This window comes from Anabas testudineus, chromosome 11 (assembly GCF_900324465.2).
Source record: "Anabas testudineus chromosome 11, fAnaTes1.2, whole genome shotgun sequence".
In the NCBI taxonomy this organism is placed as follows: domain Eukaryota; kingdom Metazoa; phylum Chordata; class Actinopteri; order Anabantiformes; family Anabantidae; genus Anabas; species Anabas testudineus.
The window spans coordinates 19,158,567-19,181,753 of NC_046620.1; the positions used below are offsets into that span (position 1 = coordinate 19,158,567).

The 23,187-nt window shown below is 40.8% G+C and overlaps 2 protein-coding genes across 3 annotated transcripts in view; both read left to right on the plus strand.

The window, feature by feature from the left end:
• Positions 1 to 1,099: 1,099 nt before the first annotated feature.
• serinc2 (serine incorporator 2) lies at positions 1,100 to 7,202 on the plus strand. The gene is made up of 10 exons (XM_026348623.2): positions 1,100 to 1,253; positions 2,882 to 3,043; positions 3,390 to 3,568; positions 3,723 to 3,802; positions 4,029 to 4,166; positions 4,312 to 4,481; positions 4,693 to 4,783; positions 5,622 to 5,784; positions 6,232 to 6,447; positions 6,544 to 7,202. The coding sequence occupies exons 1-10, from the start codon at positions 1,215 to 1,217 to the stop codon at positions 6,680 to 6,682; spliced, it is 1,377 nt and encodes a 458-aa protein (XP_026204408.1). The 5' UTR covers positions 1,100 to 1,214; the 3' UTR covers positions 6,683 to 7,202.
• Positions 7,203 to 9,769: 2,567 nt separating this feature from the next.
• hivep3a (HIVEP zinc finger 3a) overlaps positions 9,770 to 23,187 on the plus strand; it is a 34,355-nt gene continuing 20,937 nt past the window's right edge. Inside the window, exons 1-2 of one of the 2 annotated variants that reach the window (XM_026349296.1) lie at positions 9,784 to 9,819; positions 9,961 to 10,221. The gene's annotated coding sequence lies outside the window, so the exon portion shown is untranslated. Of the gene's footprint in view, positions 9,820 to 9,960; positions 10,222 to 23,187 lie in introns of both variants that reach the window. The other variant, XM_026349298.1, reaches the window with a different exon arrangement.

Genomic DNA, 23,187 nt, shown 5'->3' on the forward strand with positions numbered 1-23,187 from the left:
TGTTATTACTGTGTTGTTGCTATGTGGCCACGTCACTGGGCCTCACATTGGCTTTGTCCTCAATAGACCAATATAATCGTGTGTTAAAATATATTAGACTATGCATAGTAATTACCACTCAGAACTTTCCCACGAACCTCGTGAAGAATAGAAAATTACTCCTTAAAGTGTTATTAAAATACATATGAAATATTTTAGGCTTGCTTTGATTATCATTAACTTCAACAAGGCTGTCACCATGTGACCGAAATCTGTAATGACATATAAGTCTCTGGCAGCACACTTCTACGCGTTTTTACAAACTAAACATATAACAAAACACATGGTACAGTCATAAATTGATTTATCAGAAAAAAGAGAGATCTGTTTGTAGCCAATAGTCCAAACATAAGCTCTTCAATTTAACAAATCACTGCACAAGAAGAGAAAGCGTAGTAATACAACAGTTCTTTAATGTCACCTTTGATTACTTTCCTTGAATATTTCCATTGTACGTACTTTATGCTTTTACTGCATTTTACAACCATACTTGGTGACTTGTCAGGTTAAAGGAATTAGAGGAATTTACCATGAGATGCTTTTATTATTAACAGCTTACGGCCAAAGTTGTGACATTATCCAGAATGTCACAGAACCAACGATTAGATAAACAAAACTTAAAACAAAATTGTGTGCATGATGTTTTTTCTATAATGATCAGCTACCAGCGTGAATTAACTAGCAAACTGTATATAAAATAGTTCAGTGGGTGTGAAGCATAACAGGGATCAGAGCTGAAACAGGACGGCAATTGATGACGGACAGGTGTAACTGGATGAACGCGTTTCCCAGATGTAGATGGCCAGACTAGTAAACTGAACCGATTTTAAACATGAAATATAATAAAGTTGTATGTAATGCATGAGTTACCTGAGTTACATAAAACGCATTTGACCCTGAAGTATAATATATTAGAATTGAAGTGGTAAATTTTAGGACTGTAATAAATGGGTCGGGTTCTCCAAAACAATAGGATCATGTTTTTTCAGTATTCCCGGTAAATAATATGCAGACTTAACGTAACAAGTTGTGTGCGTTCCTGCCAGGCTTTTATTTTGGAGGAACTAGGCGGATTTCCGTCTGTTCCGTCTTCTTCAGACTTGACGACGTTCGTAGTTTCTTCCTGAACTTTTCAAGGTTTTGGGATTTTCACCGAAATTGGGAATTAAACCAAAATGGGTGCTTGTTTGGCACTGGGCTCCCTTGCCAGTTGTGTGAGTATACAGTTACCGCTCATACTGTTACTGTATTACCTAAACCTAGCATTTCACACATTGTTTTAAATCTCCCTTAGCGAGGTTTAGCTAACTTAACGAAGTGACATGTTTTGGTATCGACGACGGAGCGTCAGGTGAAACCAGCTTCAAAACGACAGATTCGACTGTTGCTTTCCGAAAAATGCATGTAAATGTGCAAAGTGACACATTTACATTCAATTTAACAAACTGAATGTGGTGACTAATTATTTAATACTAGTCACCATTACATTATTATTCGGCAAATGTCTCTCCTCCTACTCCTATAAACCAGATAAGTAACTCATGGATTTGTTAGGAAATGTTATGATTAAATCTTCATCTCGTATAAAGCAAGGCAGCATTTGGTCTAACATTTCTTTTAACAAATGTGTAGCTTGATTTACAGTTAAAAATGTTTACTGTTAGACAGTAAAATGTAGCGCTAACGTTACAGACAAGGCAAAATTGCCAGATTTTTCAATAAGGTTTGGTGGGACGTCAATAAGGTTTAATGCTGGGACGTCTTTGTGCTCTCCGAATTTATTTACAATAATCCTATATGTGGACTAATTACAGGATAATTAGTCTTTGAATGTTTTAGAATTTGTGCAATAAGATGATCATTTTGTTGTCAACATTTTTACACCTGTCAGAAGCGCTTTTCCGGGTTTTACTCGTGATGTGACCCCGCCCTCTGTGACGTAGTGTGAATCGCATAGTTCAGTGTTAGTCATTAGTTCGTTATTATCCATTATGCCCTATTTTATTCTTCTCTATCGTGTCAAACTCTTATGGACTCTTCACATTTAATATTTTACAGCATTGAATAATCCTGTTGAAGACACATTAGTGTTCAGGACCCATAGTACACTAAGGTCACACCTGTACACCTGCCCGAAGTGGGACGATCTCATTTAGACTGATTTGTAGAGATTAGTTCTCATTTTGACATTTTATTTTTCAACTTGACTTTATTGCCATCAAGGGAAATTGTTATCCAGAACACCAAAAAAAAAAAAACAAAGCTTCTTTTATAAGACAGCCTCATGATAAGCTAAACTAACCCTAAGAAGTTGAATGTTGTCTAAACAGGCAGTGTATGGTGTGGACCAGTGTGATCCACTGAAACTTGATTCTGCAGTGTTTACACCCAAGGCTTGTGTACCCTGGTGCGTTCTCGTGTTTAGTGAAGGATGGCTGATCTCAGCTACAGTCTCTGCTTCAGTGCTTCACACACCTCTCAGCAGTCTGCCTCTGAATCATGCAGAAATCCTCTGTGAGCCTGTTCACCGCGCTGGATAAGCTACAGAGAGAAATAGAGAGAGAGATTTGTTTTGATGGCAGCACTACTTGTAGGCCTGATTACTGCCAGTGTAAATCATCATTTTGTCTCTGCTTTTCTGGAACTGTCCACTAGCTGGAAAGCGGTTGCCCTGACAGCAGACACAGTGATGTTTATGTTTTTTATTTGTTTTTTTGTTCTCCCAGCCACAGGGATTTCAAGCCATGCATGCATTACCCTGATTATCCCCACACCCCAGAGCTTCATAAAATATGAATCTGAATGAATTCCCTGCTAATTCTTTCCCTCGCCTCTTCTCCAGGCATCGTGTTTGTGCGGCTCGGCCTCATGCCTCCTGTCGTCATGCTGCCCTTCAACATACAACTCTACCATAAGCCGCTTGGCTTTCTCCTTCCTGTTGCTGCTCGGGACTCTGGTCTCTGTCATTATGATTCTCCCAGGCATGGAAGAGAATCTTAAAAAGGTACATTAGATAACACTAGATTAGATCAATTTTAATGATCCATATGGGCACCACGGGTACTGTGAATAATCTTAAGTGTCACACTTACATTTTCTCATCCAAGTTGTCATTTCCAATTCAAGTACAAATATGAAAATAAGTCAGATTGGTTTCATAATGCGGTAACCCAGCAACAGTGATGTTGTAGAGTGGCACAGTAGGGTGCTTGGGTTGTGTGTTTGTTATCTTTCCTCCAGAAATCCCAGCGGAATCAATCTTTTCTTTTTAAGCTATTCCAAAGCATTCTATTTGACCCAGTTTAATCCTTGCCTCTCACTATTTCCTTTCTGTGCTTCCACGTTATCAGATTCCCGGTTTCTGCATGGATGCCACGTCCATATCTGGTCAGGTGAACTGTGACGTCATCGTTGGCTACAAGTCAGTGTACCGAATGTGCTTCGCCATGACCTGCTTCTTCTTCCTCTTCTCCCTCATCATGATCCGAGTGCGCAGCAGCAAGGACCCCCGGGCCTCCATCCAAAATGGGTTTGTACTGCAGCTTCAGCACCACAACTCTGAACAATGAGGAAACGCTGCTCTCTGGTGGCCAAACATGTATACTGTACAAGACTATGTTAACGTTGAGACTGAGTTCATGTTCTGAACATACCTGGACTAACCCTTCCTTTTTGTTTATCAGTTTCTGGTTCTTCAAGTTCCTAGTGCTGGTTGGTATTACTGTGGGAGCTTTCTTCATCCCAGATGGCACCTTTAATACAGGTAACCCAGACAAGTACTAGTCAGTCCCTCCAGGATTTCACAGGCATTTTTTTGGATTTGTTGCAGCTTCATGGCAGCTTTTCAATGCTTGTTTTTAGTTTGTTCAGCCATTGTCTGGCTGTGTCTCAAAAGTGATGACTTCTGTGGGTAGTACACACGGGACAGTGCATGCCCACTGCACAGAGCTCTGCTGTTAACCTTCTTAATATTTCTTCCATCTGCTCAGTGTGGTATTACTTTGGCATGGTGGGCTCTTTCATCTTCATCATCATCCAGCTCATCCTGCTGGTGGATTTCGCTCATTCCTGGAACCAGTCCTGGCTGGAGAAGGCAGAGGATGGAAACTCCAAGTGCTGGTATGCAGGTACTGTAAAAAGGCAACACAATTTAAAATGGAGGCTTAGTAAAATGGATTTTATTGGACTACTGCACAGAAGCAGACCATAATTAATAGATTTTATTTTAAAATTTTAATTAAATGTATTTTTACACGTGCGTTTTCCCCACAGCTCTGTTGTCTTTCACCATCATCCACTACGCCTTGGCTTTTGCTGCTGTCGTGCTCTTCTACGTATTCTACACCCAGCCCAGCGACTGCACAGAGCACAAGGTCTTCATCAGCCTCAACTTGATATTCTGCATCATTGCGTCCATTGTGGCTATTCTTCCCAAAGTTCAGGTAACATAGACTTCAGAGGATTCATTTTGACATAGCATGAATATTAGCAAGAAATGAGGCTCAATTTTCAGTCTAGAAGACAAGCTAGTATTTGATTCACATCAGTTGTCCCAGCTGTTAGGACTAAATAGCCAATGAAGAACCAGCAAGGAGAATTTAGTTTTACAGTATGGTGGTTTCATCCAATTCATTCTATCCCACACCTCCACAGGAAGCTCAGCCCACCTCAGGCCTGCTGCAGGCCTCTCTCATCTCTCTCTACACCATGTATGTCACCTGGTCAGCCATGACCAACAACCCCAGTAAGTCCAGTCAGTGGGAGTCACAACACCACTGTTTATTATCCAGAATATAATATCTGACATTTACCTGACTTTCCAAACGAGAGCAAAGGAGACGTTTGGTAAAACTGGGGGTCCGGGTCAGTTTCTTTTAAAAATTACTATTATTATTATTTTAATTTTATTTATCTTTAATATTGTGTATTTGCCAGTTGAAATCTGATCAGGTAGTTACATAAACCTACCTTGATTTGATTTTTAACAAACACATTGAAATAACAGCTTTATTTTATTTATTTAATATTACACATTTTATTGTTTAACATAAAGTATTTATTTATTTTTAGTTATAGTACCATGTATATGCTTATTACCAAATGGAGTATCTAACCTGTTCGTGCCTGTAAGACTCAGCATTGGGCTCCATACTCGCATACATAGCAGTGCAGGCTGATATCACCAGTAAAAAATGTGGATGCGCAAGGTCTGGAAAACAAAGAACATACATCAAACCTCTTCGCTCAGTGTATGTGTTTCATTTGAAATTTTATTCATTAACGTTGATCATGAAATCATTCTGTTAATTGGCACGTATTTCAGTAGTTCTATAGAGAACTAGTGAAGGCAAATTTTACACATCAAATGATTAGTTAATGGAGAAAAAAATCATCAGTTGCTGTTGGAAACAAAGTAGTTTAAAAGATCCACCTCCTCAACTACTGTACAACAGTAAAATCCCGCTTTTATATGAACATAAAAATTTTTTGGTCACATCTGTTATATAGTCAACTGTTGATGCTTCTGTGTGTGTGTGTGTGTCTGTGTGTGTGTGTGTGTGTGTGTGTGTCTCTGATCTTAGACCGTCAATGTAACCCCAGCCTGCTGAGTTTGATCCAGTCTAGCAGTCCAACACCAGCACCAGGACCCGCTTCTCCCACCCCAGCACCTGCAAACATCCAGTGGTGGGACGCGCAGGGCATCGTGGGATTGGTTATCTTTTTGTTTTGCACTCTTTATGCCAGGTATTTACTGCTGTCATGTTTCTTTGTCCAGTTTACTGCAAGAGAGGCACACAAACGTGCACAAATCATTTTTAAAAGCAGCCAAACTGCCTTCAGTTATAGTCAGTTTTAGGTTAGGTTCTTCCAAAGCAAGAGAGAGACTGTGACTGAGATAAAAATAAGCTGCTTAGTTTTACCTTACATGCGAGTAGCTCCACCTTTCTACTTTTCAGTTCACTCAGGTTTTAGAACAGCAAAATGAAAAATGTCCAAATACCTTTAGCCACATGTGGATAGAACATAAGTGTACTCTGACTAGAAACCAGACATCAGATAATATAGCATTAAAATCAGAGCATGTCGCATTTGATTTGATGAGCTTACAGATGAAGACAGATAGAGCTGTGTATACTCTCATGTTTTCGAGGTGAAGGGTCATGTGACTTAATGCGTTCTCGCCTGCCGCAGCATCCGCTCCTCCAACAATGCTCAGGTGAACAAGCTCATGCAGACTGAGGAGGGCCAGGGCCTGACCACAAACATTGAGGAGGCCACGAGCGAGGACGGAGTCCGACGGGCAGTGGACAACGAAGAGGAAGGAGTCACATACAGCTACTCCTTCTTCCACTTCTGCCTCTGTCTGGCCTCCCTCTACATCATGATGACCCTCACCAACTGGTATCAGTAAGTAGCCACACTTTCTTTATCTCACCTTACACCTACTCAGGCTGTCTTTCATGCCAGCGCTGACTTCCTTTTACTCTCCTCCCTATTCGCCAGGCCAAACTCTAACTACCAGTTCATGCAGACCACCATGCCGGCTGTGTGGGTGAAGATCAGCTCCAGCTGGCTTGGCTTGGCCATTTATCTCTGGACCCTCTTGGCCCCGCTGGTGTTGCCTGACAGAGACTTCAGCTAGAAATCAAAAAGCCTGCCAACATTTGGTTACTAGCCTAATCTGTATCTTGAGGAGAGGTAGCTTTTACGTTCTGCTTTATTGTTGGACTTTTTTTTCTTGTAAGTTCATATTTTAAAAAAACTAATAAGAAAATCTTTATCTCAGGTTTCTCCTGCACTGTTGAAAATATTACAGTTTAGAGCACTACATGCCTTTATATGCTGAGACCAAATCACCCTTGTGATTGTGAAATGTGGGATTTTGGGATGTTTTAGTTTTTAGTCACTATAATGTACGCTACATTAAGACTTTCATTTTAGGATTCTCTTTAAATTGTTTCCATTTCATGCAAAGGCTGTGTCCACATTTACTTCGTCTACTTAAATATTTTTACTACAGCTTAGTTTTATATCAGAAGTGCCTTATTTTCTACTTGCTTTTACAAGTTATTCAGAGGGACAACTGTTAAGTTTCCTTTATGAAGTTGCTCTTCAGTATATGTGCACTTTTTATTCCAATCAATAAAGTTGTGTTGAATATCTCTAATGAAAGTGTAGGTTATGTTTTTGCTCTGCAGGTGGGGCTGTTGTCCATCAGATCATGCTGGATTTGCAGTGTGCATGATCACTTTGGACTTAAGAGTATGTGTTGTGAGACATACTTTCTACAAAACTTGCTCTTCTTACATTCCTATATGCAGCACCTTTTGAATGGGTCCATGTTTTCTTCAGTGCCCAACACGATGTCATCAAGTCTGATCAGCAGGGATTTTAAAATGCTCTTTAAACTGCCCTCCCTCCATTTCATCACATGTTCCTGCTAAAATGTGATTTATTGTGTTCCTTCTGCGCAGGATTCCCTGGTGCAACACACACACATACACACACACACACACAAATTTGGCAAGTAATGTAGAGGGAATGTGCTTTTCCACTATCACAAGATCAGCATGAGCAGGAGTTGGGGGACTGAACACAACACTTCATTATACTTCACAATATTCACTCAAGGCTAGTGTTTGGGAAGAATGACAAATAACTGGCCTCTGAAGTTGCGCTCTGCAAATCCCTAATGCTGTAAATGCAACATTTCTGTGCACACTTTAAATTTTCTTGCACTTCTCCTGAATGTCATATCAGAAACCAGCTATACGGCATTACAAAACAAGTACTACAGGAGTGCAGTTTTTATGTCATGATGTATGAATGCATTAGTAGAACTTAATGCACCACATAAACCATATTAATGGATTAAACCGATACACCATTTGTATTGGTAGTACTTGTTTCTCTGTGCATTTTCGTTGTTTTGAACATGGTGCATTAGGACAAATGTGATGTCTGCACATCTAGCAACATTCACAAACAGAATCTAGTTTTCGACATAAAAACGATTTACTTACTTATTAATTAACAGTTGCTTTAGTCAGGGAATTGGATGTTGGAGTCCCTGCATGTTTTGTTTATGCAGGAAGAGATCTGAGCCAGTGTTTCCTCTCAGTCATAGGGTTGTTGACATACAGAACATCAAGCAGGCCAACATAGCCCTGGTTAGATTAGAGATCTGATACTGCCTGCTGATACATGTAGCACTTAACATTTGGTGGCTAATGACACTGAAGGCAGGGGAGCTGACACCTCTGCAGCACCTTGGCACCATCCCCAACCCTAACCCAGTGTGTGAGCAGCATATAGGCCTGCAGAAAGTTGCCATTTGATCTGCATTCTTACGGTCCACAGTGACAGCAGCAGTCCCTGGCCCAGCTGTGAGCAGCAGGCTGACCTAATGCGGTTACATAATCCTGATCAGTTGCTTAAGCCAGTTATAGCCTCATTGTCTCACCGGGGAGCTCGCCACGCTCCTCTGCTTGCTGTAGTTTGGTGCTCTGGGCTCTACCCCGAGGGAGTTCCTCCGTCATCCTCCTGGTTTGAAGCACCTGGATACCCAGGTGGAAAAACAAGCCAAACTGAGCCCTGGAACATGAAGGCTCTCAATGGGTGGCCCCAGTAGTCTTCATTAGTCAGCTGCATGATGTCGTGTGTCACACCTGTTATCACAGGGACAAACTAATGTGAGGGCACATTCCTGGAATATGATGACAGTGGAATCAAACTGTCCAAATGTTTACATTTTTCACCCTTTCACTATCAACACTGTCAGTTTCTTTTGACAGTTTGGTCTGTTAAAGCTGCAACAAGACCAACCTAACGGTGTCAAACAAACGAATAGTGCTAATAAAAGTGCGTGTCCACCACATGAACAATCCCAGCTGCTAGTTTTGAACATTTTAATTTTAATTCTAAGGATTTCTTTAGAATGTCACTGTAAAGCGGCGGCAGCCAATAGGAACGAGACTCGTGCAAACCGGAATTAAGGTGATTTAAGAAGCTAATGGGAAAAATAATGGCGGAGATGTGAACAACACACGTGAACATTATTAACATTACTGACTTATGATCTTATACTACACTGTATAGAGTAATCTATTATTTAAATGATGTTTGTCTTATCTATGCCACATTCACAGACTTTTGTGTAGAAGGTTTCGCCCGGAAATGCTATATATCTACTGTTTGGAGCCTTTGATGATGCTAGCGCGATAGCAAATTGCAGCATCAACTTTTAGTGTTTTGTCCCACTACCACCGAAGAATCTGGATTGGACCAATTATCCCGTAACAACTAAGGTTATTCTCTCCAACAGTCTAATTTAAAGGAGAAAGTCTCAGTGATAGACCTGTGTTGATAGGATTGGAGACAGATGTTAGAAGAAATTAGCATAATAACTGTTAAATGCGTGCTGTATGATGTGTTACTGAAGATGCCACTCGATCAAGCTAGCTGGAATAAATATTTTGTGACCGTTTCCGGTCAAAAAATAAACAAGGACGCGCCAACCAATGTTCTCACCAAAAACAGTTTAATGCTGCACGTTTAAACGGTGGTTAATTATACACATAGCTCTGCAAACAGATTCAAAGGCGAGAATAACGCACGCGGCTTCAGTATGTAAGCTCCATTAATCGCTCAAAAGCTCCCTTTTATTGTGAAAGTCGCACTCGAACACTTCCTGCCTCGCTTTGAAGCCGCTCGTGTGACTTGACGCAGCTGGTGAAGCCGCGGCCGCAGCGCAGAGAAGTGAAGTTGAGCATCCTGCAGGTAACGAACGCTCAAACCCGCTCCTGAGCCGTCGTTTGACGTGCTGCTCTCTCATGTGTAGCTTCGTTTTACTCTGACACTGGACGTGGTGTGACGGGACGGGTGATTTATTTTAGCATGTTTTTCCTTGTCGTTATTTAGTGGAAGAACGGTGAGATAAATGTAGCTAACGTCAAGGCGGCTAGCCTGACCGGAGCCCATGGCCAGCGTTGAGCTGCCTTTGCAGTCGTTTTGAGCAACATGCCAGGCTGGTGATGAGCTACCTGGACGGGTCCTGGTCCTGGGCTTGTCCGTTCCCTGAACTGGCTTCATTCATTGTCTCCGAGAGGGAGGAGGCGGCGGTGAGCTGCGGCAAGTGAGCCACCGTGGGGCGTAACGAGCCAGGAAGTGTCTGCGTTTCAGGTTCAAAATAAACACTTCGAATTTGTCTTTATAAGTGAAAGCAAGTGAAGTAAGCGGACAGACCAGGTGGAGCTGGCTTAAAATGACATGGCTACAATACAGAAAAGAAGTGCACTGGCTCCGCTGGCACGAGCAGCGTCACTTGCGGTTGTGATGCAGTTTTATTTTGAAAACCCCTCCATTGGCTGCTTTGTTACTGCTCTGAACTTGACGCTGATTGTAGTAGAACAAGTGTGTGACTCGGTTTGTGACACAATGTAGGAAAACTGTGATCTGCTTTCTGCACAGCCTGAGCGTTTGGGTAGCGGTCGTTGCCCAGCACTGCTATGAGTGCAGGTATTCTGTAGCTGTAATAATGGCAGCTAACCTCTGTACCCAGTTATTCAGGTTTGAATTCCCCAGATGAGGCAATTTTACATAGGTGTGTGTGTGTGTGTGTGTGTGTGTGTGTCTGTTATCTTTGCCCACTATGGTTATTGCCTGTTTTTGTCGGCAGCGCGTTACGTTGCACTGGGCTGCATCAGCACTCTGCGCCTCCTTTTTGTGGCAAAACCAGCCTCCATTCAAAAAATCAGGCACTTTAAAATGTATTAATTCGGCTGCTAGCGCGCATGCCTGTTACGAACACGACTTGAGACGTTTTATAATTTAACATTTTTGAAAAAACGATGTAATGTTAGACTATTTGCGATTTATTCTCCAGTTGAATGAAAGCGCGCACTATATTTCTGTACTCTTTTGGCAGCTGATTATTGTGTCAAGCAGTGCTTAAGGTTCCCATTTACTAAATTCATGAATGCCGAACACACACCTAGACCTGTAACATTTAAAAAATGCTGTCATTAATATTTTTCTAATGTGTGCATCTGATTGAGAAGCACGTTCAAACTAAAATGTGTGCAACAGAAAACGAAACCTAGCGTCTCCCAGCACTGTCTGAATAATGTCTTCCAGCCTGCTGCTGGGACAGTTCTGCTTAACATGCTGGCAAAAAAAAAAAAACAAAAAAAAAATCCAACATGACATCATGCGTGAGAAACAGGGCGTTTTTTGTGGCCGCAGAATCAAATCGCCGATAATATTACATAACCACAACCGAGCTTAAACTGGTGGCTTGATTTGGATGTCAGTGTAGCGGCCAAGTGGATAAACCCTAACCGTCCCATGTTACTGTGGATTTCAGCAACACTGAGGGGGGAGGCTTTGCTATTTCTGTCCCGACTGAAACAAAAAGCAAATCAAACATTATGTATGAGGATGTGCCAACAAAGGGCAAGAAAGGGACCTACTGTACAGATCAACGCTCTTCAATGCAATGATGATGTGGAGATAACAGAGCATGTGAGGACAGGTGTTGCTGTGCTCTGCTGCAAAAGCATCTGACAGACAACACTTTTTTTTTTCATTGCTGATTTGTGTATTTATATGTAATTTCATTAAAGTCTATGAAACCTTAAAAAAAGCAAAATGTCCATCACCAGATCCCAGTGGATTCATCTTCACAGTGCTTGTTTTTCCAACCAACATTACGGATGTATAAAATTTCCATGTATTTCATATCGCTTTCCCTTTCTAAATGATTCCGATGATGGAGTCAATTGTATTCAATTTTCTCTTTATTGACTTATACAGTACGTTAATGGACTTGATGTGAGTTCTGATATTGCAAGGAAGTTGTAATGCACCACAGATGCAAAACAGAAGGACATCATGACTCAGGCCTGGGTGAAGTGATGTCTCGCTTAATTGTAATTCGTCTTTACAGTAGTGTCTTGGCAGTGTGTGTAGTGTTCCTATCCTTTTGTATATCATGTTCTCCTGCCAAGTCACTCTGCAGGGAAGGAGGCAGATTTTTGTCATTGTTGTATCAGACCATGTCCACGACAGGGAATTTCTTCCTTCCAAGGCTCCATGGTTGTTTATTAGCATTTTATTTCCTGCCAGAGTTGTCCTTCACCTCAGGACAGATGTACAGGGCACATAACAATTCACAACTGCACATTTCAGCAGTCAGGTGTAACATCGTGTGCTTGAATCAGTCACTCATCCATATGAAAAACAGGGGCCAGCGCCTGTTGTTTGTTGTTTGTTGTGTAGTGGATGCCTGTTCAGGGAAACATTGACCTTATGTGCCTCCTGGAGGCATTTATGAAACAGAATATTTATTATGTAATAAATCTGTCTAGATCGACACACAGTTAAAGGAGCACTCTGTGGATTTTACACAATAAGATCAGTTCACTCATGAGGAGTACTGAACATGTGAAAACATGTTGTAATGTAGTCACGTGACTTAGGATTCAACTTATTTGGCTGAAATATTCAAACTTTTTAGCAGGATCTTCATTTGTTTCAGTTTTATAGGAAGTGTAACTCTCCAAATTGGTCCTATGCAAATGAATCTGTGTGCTAAGCCGTGGTTTTACTGCAGAAATTATTTTCTTAACAATCGATTATCCATTGTCTCATCTGATAATTAACAGTTTCAGTTGTGCTTCAGCTCTTCTGCTTTTAGCTTTTCAAATGTGAATACTTTCTAAGATTCTTTGTCACATCTGATAATTTGCAGAATATCTTCAGATGTCTCACTGACTGATGGACTCTGAAAACCTTGATCTGTGGGAAGATTATGATGCACATTAATCAACTAAAAAAATACATAAAGGAAGCCTTCATCACCAGTTTGTTTGTTATGGTAGCATAATGGCCTTTCTGTGGCACTGATATGCCCAGAGCCCAAATAGCTTTCACTGTATTTGACACTGGAGCCAGAATAGTGTGTATGGTTGCGTGAACAAGGCAAGCAACCTCAGAGTTAAACCTGCCAACATATAGTGGTGGTATGGTAAACATTTGAGCGACGTGCAGGGTCTCAGAGTGTGTCCTCAAGTCCCACGTGCGAGGCTGCTTTATGAACTGGCAGACTCTCGCGCTTTTTTGCCACAGCTGTGTCAAAGGTCCCTCTGTTCAGCCAAGGGCAGCAGAGTTGGAGAGGACAACATTGATATTCATACAGCTTGTTCTCATGGAGTCACCAGCAGGCGCCTCATCCCTCAAGTGTCAGTCATTGCAGTGCCCTTGGTAGCAGGTGAAATGTGAGGGCACTTGTATCTCTGGTGATTCACTGATGTTCATATCGCTCCTCCAGGCTCTGCGCAAAGGGACAAAATACCAGGCAGCCACACTCAACTTTATTGAATCACAGTGAGAGTTTTCATTCAAAAAATCATCACCAATCATAACATTGGTCATGTAGAATCTTGAAAAGAAATGTATGGATGACTGAAAATACTTGGAAGAAAAAATGTTTATTAAGTTTATCCAGATATTAACTTAAAGGTCTAGGGAGAGCTTAGAAATTAGTTACTTTACATCTGAGTTCCCTTTTGATGAAAGGCCCAGAAAATGTGCACTATTATTTCTACCTTTTACACAATCATAACCTCAGGCCATACAAACTAGTTGTGCCATACAAACTGTTTGCTATAAAGTTAACTTGGCAATTTTTCTACAAAACCCTATGTTCAGCATTCAATTCTAATGTGAAGAGAGAGAGAGAGAAACTACTTTGGCGTAAATTTAGCTTCAAACGATGCTTCCTATATGTCTGGTTTGAACACTATCAAACTTCCCTCTGCCTTCCCTATATTAAAATATCTCTTTGTTTCTAGCCTAAACTCTCCTCTGGATGAGATCATATTTCTACCTTTGTAGCTCCAACACAGTGCAAAAAAAAGTCGGTGTTGCTAATCAGCAACTCTCGATTTTGACCCTGCACTACAGTTTAAATAGGGAGTGGGAAATGACCATTCACCATTCCCTATAGCAGTTACAGTACATAATGCTGAACTTGCATTACTCTTACTGGAGCAGCTCCTGTCCCAATGCAATATATCATGAACCCGCTTGTCCTTAGTCTCAAACATAGAAAATACTTTTTTTTTTTTTTCTCCACTCTAAGTGACTGTAGCTGTAATAAATCATCAGATTCCTTGTGCACAACCATGTGTTTATGATTCAAGATATAACCAGGAGTCACACGCACATGCATCCACACTTAGTTAAGGGTGACAACATTCCAGCTAGCCATGCTGTAGGGGACCCTCGGGTGGCACTGGTCATCAACCAGGAGGACTTCCCTCAGTTGCAGAGGCACAAGCTTAAATGTCGAAACTGCCGTAAGCCAGCAGATTTGCTCCCTGCCGGCAAGCGGACTAAGACCGCGGGAGCGGAAATTGACTCTCATCCTTGTTAATGAAAGGATATACTCACATGTGTGTGTGTGTGTGTGTGTATTTGTGTGTTTACATCCATCCCTACGCATTTGCTTGCCCATGTGCTTCTGCAAAGGAAAACGTGTTGGCAGAAAAGCTTGCACGTGTGTTTTGTGAACGCCGTATGTTTGGGTGTTAAGTGTCATGTTTACATGCAGTGTGTGAGTGTGTGTGTGTAGAGGTGCAAGGGAATCGGAGCATGTGTGCACTTGCTGTGAGTTGTTAGGCCCTTGGCCGAGCTGCAGCCCTCTGCTGGAAGGGGTTGGATGCCGTCAGTGACCCTGGAGGCGAGCGTATGGGCCCAGCTTGGTTTGCTCTGCGAGGTGGAAGGGCCTCTGCTTTCTGTGACCCCTGTGGAGAGAGCAGCCTGTCAGGCAGAAGGCCTGTCAGCTGCAGCTCTCATTCACAAATCATCTAGTGGATACACACACACACTCACACATACACAAAGACAAAAAAAATGTGCACATATTCTAGGCCAGCGCCGTTGGTGTCCTGATCCCTTGAAACATTTAATTCATACTATACTAATGGTGTACTACCTAGTCAGCATCAACAGAAATTATATTTATCTAATCTAATCTAAAATGGGTGTGGTACTGTAAGTAAGCAGCGTAACATTTATTTCATTTAACTTCTTGAATATTGTGCTCATTGATCAAATAGTGGTAGTGAAGAAGGTATGACTAAATAACTCTATCACAGTATTTATAATTCTCATGGTCTGATGGCATGTCATGGCATTTTAGTTTAATATGCGTGTCTGGGTCTTTTATGTAGGTTGGCGGTCCTCTACACTAAGACCAAAGGTATACATGCAAGCCAAGGTATTAAAAGTATTAAAATGGCTGTTGATAATTCACATTTATTTTGGCTCACACACACATTTTAATGTGCAGTAATATTATCCATGGAGGCACAGAGGTTTGGCTGAATTATTTTCTTCCCAGGAACACATACCCCTAGTCTAGTCATTTCAGACAGTCTCTCTCGACTGTCCGTAGTGGAACCACATAGGTCAAATGTTCTGTGTTTGTAATGTTTCTCTATGGATTATGTTTTCAAACATTTCTGATGCATCGCTCTCTGTTTTCTGTTAATCTACTGTGATGATGTAGTGTCGCCTCACCCAGCAGTTAACAGGCTGTTTTCTAGCGAGCTAGCTAACAAGTTGCACCCAGTATGCTGTTGCACTCATTATTAAGCAGTGATTTTGTAAATGTGCAGTTGTTACTGATACATGTTGTCACAAACTGTTGCGTGTCATAATGTTTGAATAAGAGCGAGTTGTGAGCAATTATTTATTGTTCAGTATTATACAGTTAAATCATGGCTAAGAAGGGTCGGAACAGACTATAGGTTTCTCCTCTCCACATTCACTATGTAGCGCTTCTAGCTGTGAACAACATTAAACCATTTCCCACCTACTGAAGAATTACGGCTTTTCAACTGTTACAGTATGGCAGGATCTCAAAAGTTACATCATGTGGAAAATTATAGTTAGTTAGAGTTTTATTATTTCTGTGAACCAAAACAGTAAAGGGACCAAAACAATGAGCTTGGAATGGCAGAGTAGCTCTCTGGGGATCAGTAAGAGTGACATTTTGCATAGTTTGATCCATAGATTGTATAAAAACATTCATTGCAGCAGCTTGAACAGAGTGGAAACATGCAGCATTGTATTCACCACTTGCTGATGAGAATATGTTTTGGAGATGCATGGAAACTGATTGGAGTGCATCACAGTGACGTCCACACCACACTGCATCCCCTCGTCTCCTCTGCTTACTCCTGTTGACATTGTCACTGCCGATCAAGGTTGTGTATTCTCAGAGCGATGTGAGGACTATATGGTACTAGACTGCAGGCTTTTGTGTTATGTAAGAGCAGTTGTGTCTGTTTTCCTGGATTTCTCCCGCAGTAGGTCTTGTGTCCGTGATCCTGCTGTGATGGAAACTGCGGCACCGGTAGATAGCCTGGTTTCACACAGAGCTACTGCTGACTCAGCTGGTAGCTACAGGTAGACCTCAGTATCACTGCCATCCACGTGGCAATTATTACTTTGCATTATGAGAGTGTGTCAAAATATTACCACTGCCTACAGTAACACTAGCTTCTCCCAGTCTCTCTGTGTGGATGTTACAGATTCCTGGACAGGCAGGCTCCTTGGCAGACTCCCTCATCCCTGTCTGTTGATTCGCTGTTAGTGAAATAAGATAACATATGGCTACTCTCTCCCAGTATTACATCACCTTGAGATCCAAGCAGATTGGCTTGCATTTACAGTCCAGTACAAGCAAAAGAAGCTCACTGTATTTGGATGGGTTTTATCTGAGCTGTGTTTTCTGCAAAAATTGGTATGCTGGCCTTTGAATTGGACTCTGTCTTAATGAAGTGGGTGCACTAAAGGTCAGCGACTTTTTGTTTTAGTTTGTTTTTTGAGCATCAAATAAAAGCAGGCTTGGATGTACTTTTGTACTCTGTATCCCGCTTAACCCAGCGCAAAGCACAGCCAGATGCATCAGGCTCAACAGTGTTAGTATTGATCCATCAGAGTTATATCACATCATACCGAGTTACTGCCCGCTGCGTGCGTTCAGGCTCCTGTGAGGACTGTGCATGTGGTTGTTATCAGCTATTCACTGGTTTCCATTAGCCTCCTGATCCAGCTTTTCTCTCTGGCTCTGTGTGTTGATGTGTTGATGTGCCGTGCACTCTCACTGCTCAGGATAATGGTAGTGATTTGGTTTGTAACATCTTTGGTGCATTGAATCGTAAAACTGAAGCAGTACCAGCCTATTTCTTTTGATGTGAAGAAAAATATGTGTTCAAATCTTTATTCTCTAATGTGATAGTTCCTAATTTTTGTCATAATTTTGCCAATTTTTTAAAATTTAAATTGATAAACTTCATGGGTAGACATCAAAACATATGTGTTGATCATTTTTTGCTGCTGTTACAAATTACCTACAGTGTCATATTTCACAGGACTGTCTTCCACAGTCTTCATCAGCAGATGGACTGGCTAGCTTTCAACATAAGCTACAACATAAGCACGGAAGTTAAAAAAAATTCTTGACCTCAGAAATAGTTTGCTCAAGATACACTTGAGCTCTATTATTGAATAATTGCAGTGACCACCACTAGTAATTTACTGTCTGTGTTAATTTTTTTGAATTAGCTTCAACATTCCATGATAATTTATGTATCTAGTCATAATAAGAATAAATATATAGGAAAACTAAGTTTTTGTGTAAATTCAAATGGTTCCAGCATCACTAGGGCCACTTTCTCTCTAAACCACCTGAGTTAGATTTAGAGTTATGTACCATGGAAACAACATCAAACATGCTATTATGCTGGTAAAGTTTGGGCTTGATGCAACAGAACAGGAGTCTAGAGAAGTAAAACTATACTGATGTCATCAGGTATAAAGTCTGGAGCTGCTGAGTGTAAAAAAGCTTTAGAGAGAGTGTTAGTGGGGATTCCTGCTACACAACTGATAAAATAGTTTTTGAATGAATCACACGTGAATTCATTGAGCTGCTTTAAGTCCAGAATTATTGATTCATGCTGACTTTAGAGATGTAGACTATGAATTTGACTGCAGGTGTAGCCTTCAGCAGCGTTCCTTTGTCATCATAATGTTGGTGTGTGTATGCCAACAGTGTCACAGTTTCACTCAGCAGCCTGACAGAAACCCAAGCTCACACCCTGAAACCACACAACCACAAACACTCGCAGAACAGCCTAACTTAGATGTGGGGACAGATATAGCAAGCGGCTGGTCATTTTTCCTATATTTAGCATTTCCTCGCAGCTTTTTCAACTTGTTTTCTCTCTGCTTGTACAATGCCTGCCATTATACGCTGCTTTGTGCCCCTTTCCTTGTTCCTGATTTGGCTGGCTGCTGTTTTAAATATGTAATTTCCCCACTCTCCTGTAAATGAACATGTTGTCAGTGAGCCTCTGTGTAAATAGAAATAAATATTAATAGAACATTATTTTATTTATAGTGATTGCCATTGGTTTGGGATATATTTTGGAGTTTGGGAAGTAGAAAGAGCAAAAAAAGGAATCTCCAGCATTTTGGTACTGAATACTTAAAGTAAACTCTGTCACTATTTGGCAGTCACACATACAACCAGTGTCTACTAATTCAAAGCCTTTCCTCTGCTGTTTTTATAATTTAAGGTCATGAAGTATTGGCTTTAATCAGCCTGTGTTGCTGACCGAGGAACTACAGCAACATCAGCCAGTGTCTGGCACAGCTTCCAGCGGCCTATAAGCAGGGTTTTTCCTGGCTCAAAATAGGATTTTGGTGGTGGACCACACGTGCAGATCAGTAGACAGAGCATGATTGACCAAAACTGTTAAGGAATCGGTTAATGCTTTGGTGGTCTGTGCTGGACATCTGTCACTGCACATCAGTTTTCTGTTGTTGTTTGACAAGGATAAATATTTTCCAGTACTTTTTTAACTCTTTCCTACTGCTACTACATTGTCATACATAAAATCACCAAATACAACAGGTTCGTCTTTAATAGCGCATCGGCTGATTAACATTTAATATCAGTATAATGTTAGTTACAAACATCCTTTTTTGAAAAGCTAGTACTGATAGCGTACATATAATATGTACATATATGTAACATAGTAATGTGATCATATATTCTGAATCTTGATGCATGTTAGACAATGCGTAGGAAAAGCACCGTTAAGCCACAGTTTTTCTCTTTTTACCTGTTGTTTCTCATTTTTTATGCCATTGTGGTTGCTGAGCTGCTGCTTTATTCACCAACAATACCTTAGTTTTAGGTTTAGTCAGAGGGAGCGCTCATGTCCATGCCCCGTGTGTATACTGGAGCAGTTCAGATGGTGTGTGCCATCTTAAAGACCCATCCTGTGTGGTAGTTGAGTGTTTTGTCCATTCTTAGAACTACACATTATTATCATCATTGTAGGGTTCTGCTAGATAGGACTGCACATGAGACTGTGTATGTGCGTGTCACAGTTTTGGTTTCAGCACCATTACACTCGAATATTCATTTGCATAGTCTGGCCTCAGCACAGTGAGTAATAAACAGGCAGTTGAAAGCAAGAAACCTCCTCAAACAAACAGTATGTCACTATGTAAAGAACTATACAGTAGTATACCAACGAAAATGTATCTTGGTATGTAGAACTTGGAGAGTACAGTGTAAGTACATCATAGTGTATGGAGTCATGGTATGGCTCACATTAAAAATCTTAATTACTGCACCCTGAGAACATATAGGGCCTGTTTAACCAAAAAAGGTACAGTTGACACACATGGAATTAGTACGTTATTGGAACATTTGGTAGTAGGGTTAGGACCAGCACCACCCACCACAGCTGAGCTCTGCACAACATCTGTCAACATGGTCTGCTGTTGGGAAGTCAGGTCGTCTAGCAAGTGGAGCTTTCTTTTTTTTGTTGTTGTTGTTGTTGTTCAGCTTTTTAGAGCTCAGATGGCTATTTCTCAACATGGACTCTTTAAGTTGTGGCAGCAGCAGTCTACTGTGTGTTGGTCACACCGCAGTTTTCTGTGGCAATCAGGGCTAGTTGAGGTTGAGAGGGGCATCTGTTTCTGGTCAGTGGTTGTATGGTGGAAGGGGGGGTCTCTGGTCTGTCTGTGGCTGGGTGTCTGGAGGGAGGCAAGGTCCTGTGGCTATGGTTATATGTCGGGATTTATTGACTGGTTTTACACACGTATACACACACATGCAAATAGTACATCCATCTTTTAGATTTGGGCAAACTGATATTTTTATAGCAAGGTACAAACACTGTATACAAAAAACCTACAGTCTGCACTCAACAACAAGACAAAATGTGTTTTACATCACACATGCACTCCCATATTTTAAACAGGAAGTGATAATACATCTCAGAGGTCATTAGGTACTGCAGACTGTCTTATTACAGACCACCCTGTACTCTAGTAGGATGTGGCAGTGACAGATTCTGCTGTCTTAATGGCGTTTAAGGGCCATATGTGAAGACCTGGCCACTGGGATGCTGAGGAGGAAACTGCCTGTGTTTTCTCTCTCTCTTCTGACAGGTGGCACAAAGCCCAGAAAGTCCCTCTGTGGCGCTGCAGAATGGAGCCAGCATTGTCCCAAGCTTGGGCGCTGCTGCTGACACTCCACCCTAAACCAACTAGGTCCAGGCTGATGAATTTGTGTTTGACAATATTGACGTTTTAGGTAACATTCGATTTGTTTGGGCCCCTTTTAGAAAATCCATTAAAGCTGTTAATTTATCAATTGTGTATATATTGCAATGTATGTAATGTAATAATCTCTTTCTCCTTCTGGCTGACTTATTGCTCCACCTCTTAGCTATTGGCATAGTGTTAAAGTCTGCTATGTCTAGACCTTCAGAACTAATAAAGAGCAACTTTGTCAGCATGCAAACACTCAGTTTACTTCTCCAGTAAGTCTTAAGTCACTTGTGACACTTGAGCAGCTGCATTTTTTTAAATCTATTATCATTTATGAGCAAAGTAACAGTAACAGTAACTCCTTGAGTACCTCAGCCCCGCTTGCTCTCTAGCTATACCTTTCCTTCTTAATGCTGATCTCCCTGGATCAGATGGGTTCATGCAATTAGACATTGGAAGATGCCCATTGACTTTAAAGATGACCTGATGGATCAGCCAGTGTTTAGAAGGCCAGTTTTTTTTTATCTTGATTTGGTGGCCACTCAATTAGTCTGTGATATCCCATTCTGTGCCTGGGAGATTTTTGCACATAATTGTCCATGTTGTCCAAGTGTCATGATGCCTTTGTGTGCCTTATATGCTACTTTTAGCATTATTTTGAAACCAAAAATATTCTGTGGGAATACTGACAGCAATAAAAACCTTAATCGAGTGTTAGCTTCAGTCTGTTAGCATTGCAGGTGAAAAAGATGATAATAATTGATACTTTATTAATCCCATTTGGGAAATTCTTATGGACAGGCTGTCCCTTTGAGGTGCCAAGGGTTTGGGGTTCTGTGTCTTGTCCAGGGACACCTCGACACATGGCCAGGAATAGGGGGGAAGTGAGAATTAACCCTGCAACCCTGGGGTTCGTAGACGACTGCCCTACAAACTGATCCACGGTTGCCCCAAGTAGCTGACTAATGACACGGACAAAACACAAGGTAAAACAGTGAAGTAAAAAAAAAATGTGATGCAGTGGTAAAAAAAAAGATGGATAAAGGATTGTCTGTCTGTAACAATTCTAAGTAAATCAAAAGACAGGAATACTGTACAAACACAACCCTTGTCATTTCATAGAAGCATTTACCTTTTGGCTTTGGGAGCAGGGGAAACACAGTTCTGCAGATAACATGCTGGCATGGGGGTAAAATTAGATAGATTTACCCCTCTACATCTGCATCTTTAAAAATAGCCCATCATGTTCAGCCACTGCTAAATGTTAATGTATTGTGTAGCTTGAGGTACAAAATGAATTCACAGCATTAGTTTAAATGAAAAAAGAGGGCATAATTATGAGACCTTACCTTTTTGTTTTCATCCCTTTCTCGTCCTACATTCCTTACAAAAAGAAATGTTCCTGTTAAAGAAGTGTGTTTGGTAGCATAGTGTTCACACTGTGACAAGGTCATCGAGACAAGCCCCAGGTGCACATAGGCAAACCTCTTGATTTGCTGAGCCAACATTAGTCTTCATGTCATACTCAAATAAAATGACACAAACCTGTAAAAATCAGATGCCAGAGATGTGTCACACTAAGACTAAGAATAAGAAAACTATTCTTTATCTTGAGTTGCACATCATTTGCTGTGAGCCACTAATTCAGTGAAGCTCATATATATTTTCTTGTGGTGATTATACATGTAGTTATTGTTCACATAATGCTAAGAATGTCCAGTACATGCTTTTTAATGCACATATTTCAGACAATATACTTCATATGACAAAAGTGATTTTCAAATTCAGGATTTCCTGATTCAAGGCTACTCAACTGCTAACAATGTCACCTCAATGTGACCCACATAAGACTGGGGCCCTAATCACTGTTTGTGCTTATTGTTGTTATTATATTAAATGTCTTAACAGGGAGTTAAGTCCAGTGTGGGAAGATCGTACCATACAATATTTCTAATAATCGAGTAATTACACAACTCAAAATCTTGTCTTTTTTTAACAATTGTACATTCAAATTTAAACCTTGGTCACTAACACTTCTGTAATAGTTTTCCAAAGCCATGGTTCGGTTAAGACCTGAGTTTTAGTTTTGTCTTTGTGCTTTGGGATTTTTGGGGCTTTTGTTGTGATTTCAGTCTCAACTTCAGAACTGTATGTATCACATATGAATAATTGTCAGAGAACTGGCAGTTATTTATTACAACTTTACATTCTAACATGTCCATATGTTTTTTATTAGTGTAGCATTTTGCACAGTTAACTGTGATAAATTAAACATACAATAGTTCATATTATTAATAAATCGGCCATTAGTTTATAACCAGCAACCATTTTCTGTTTCCAGCTTCAAACTTGAGATTTAGTGAATCTGTGGATTTTGAACTAGTGTTTTTTTCATTAGCACCAGCAGTTAGTTTCAAGTGCAGACACAAAACTGCAGATATGCAGAGAACTGAACAGATGAATACTTAAGTGACTTGATTGAGAAACTAAAAAATAATGCAAGTG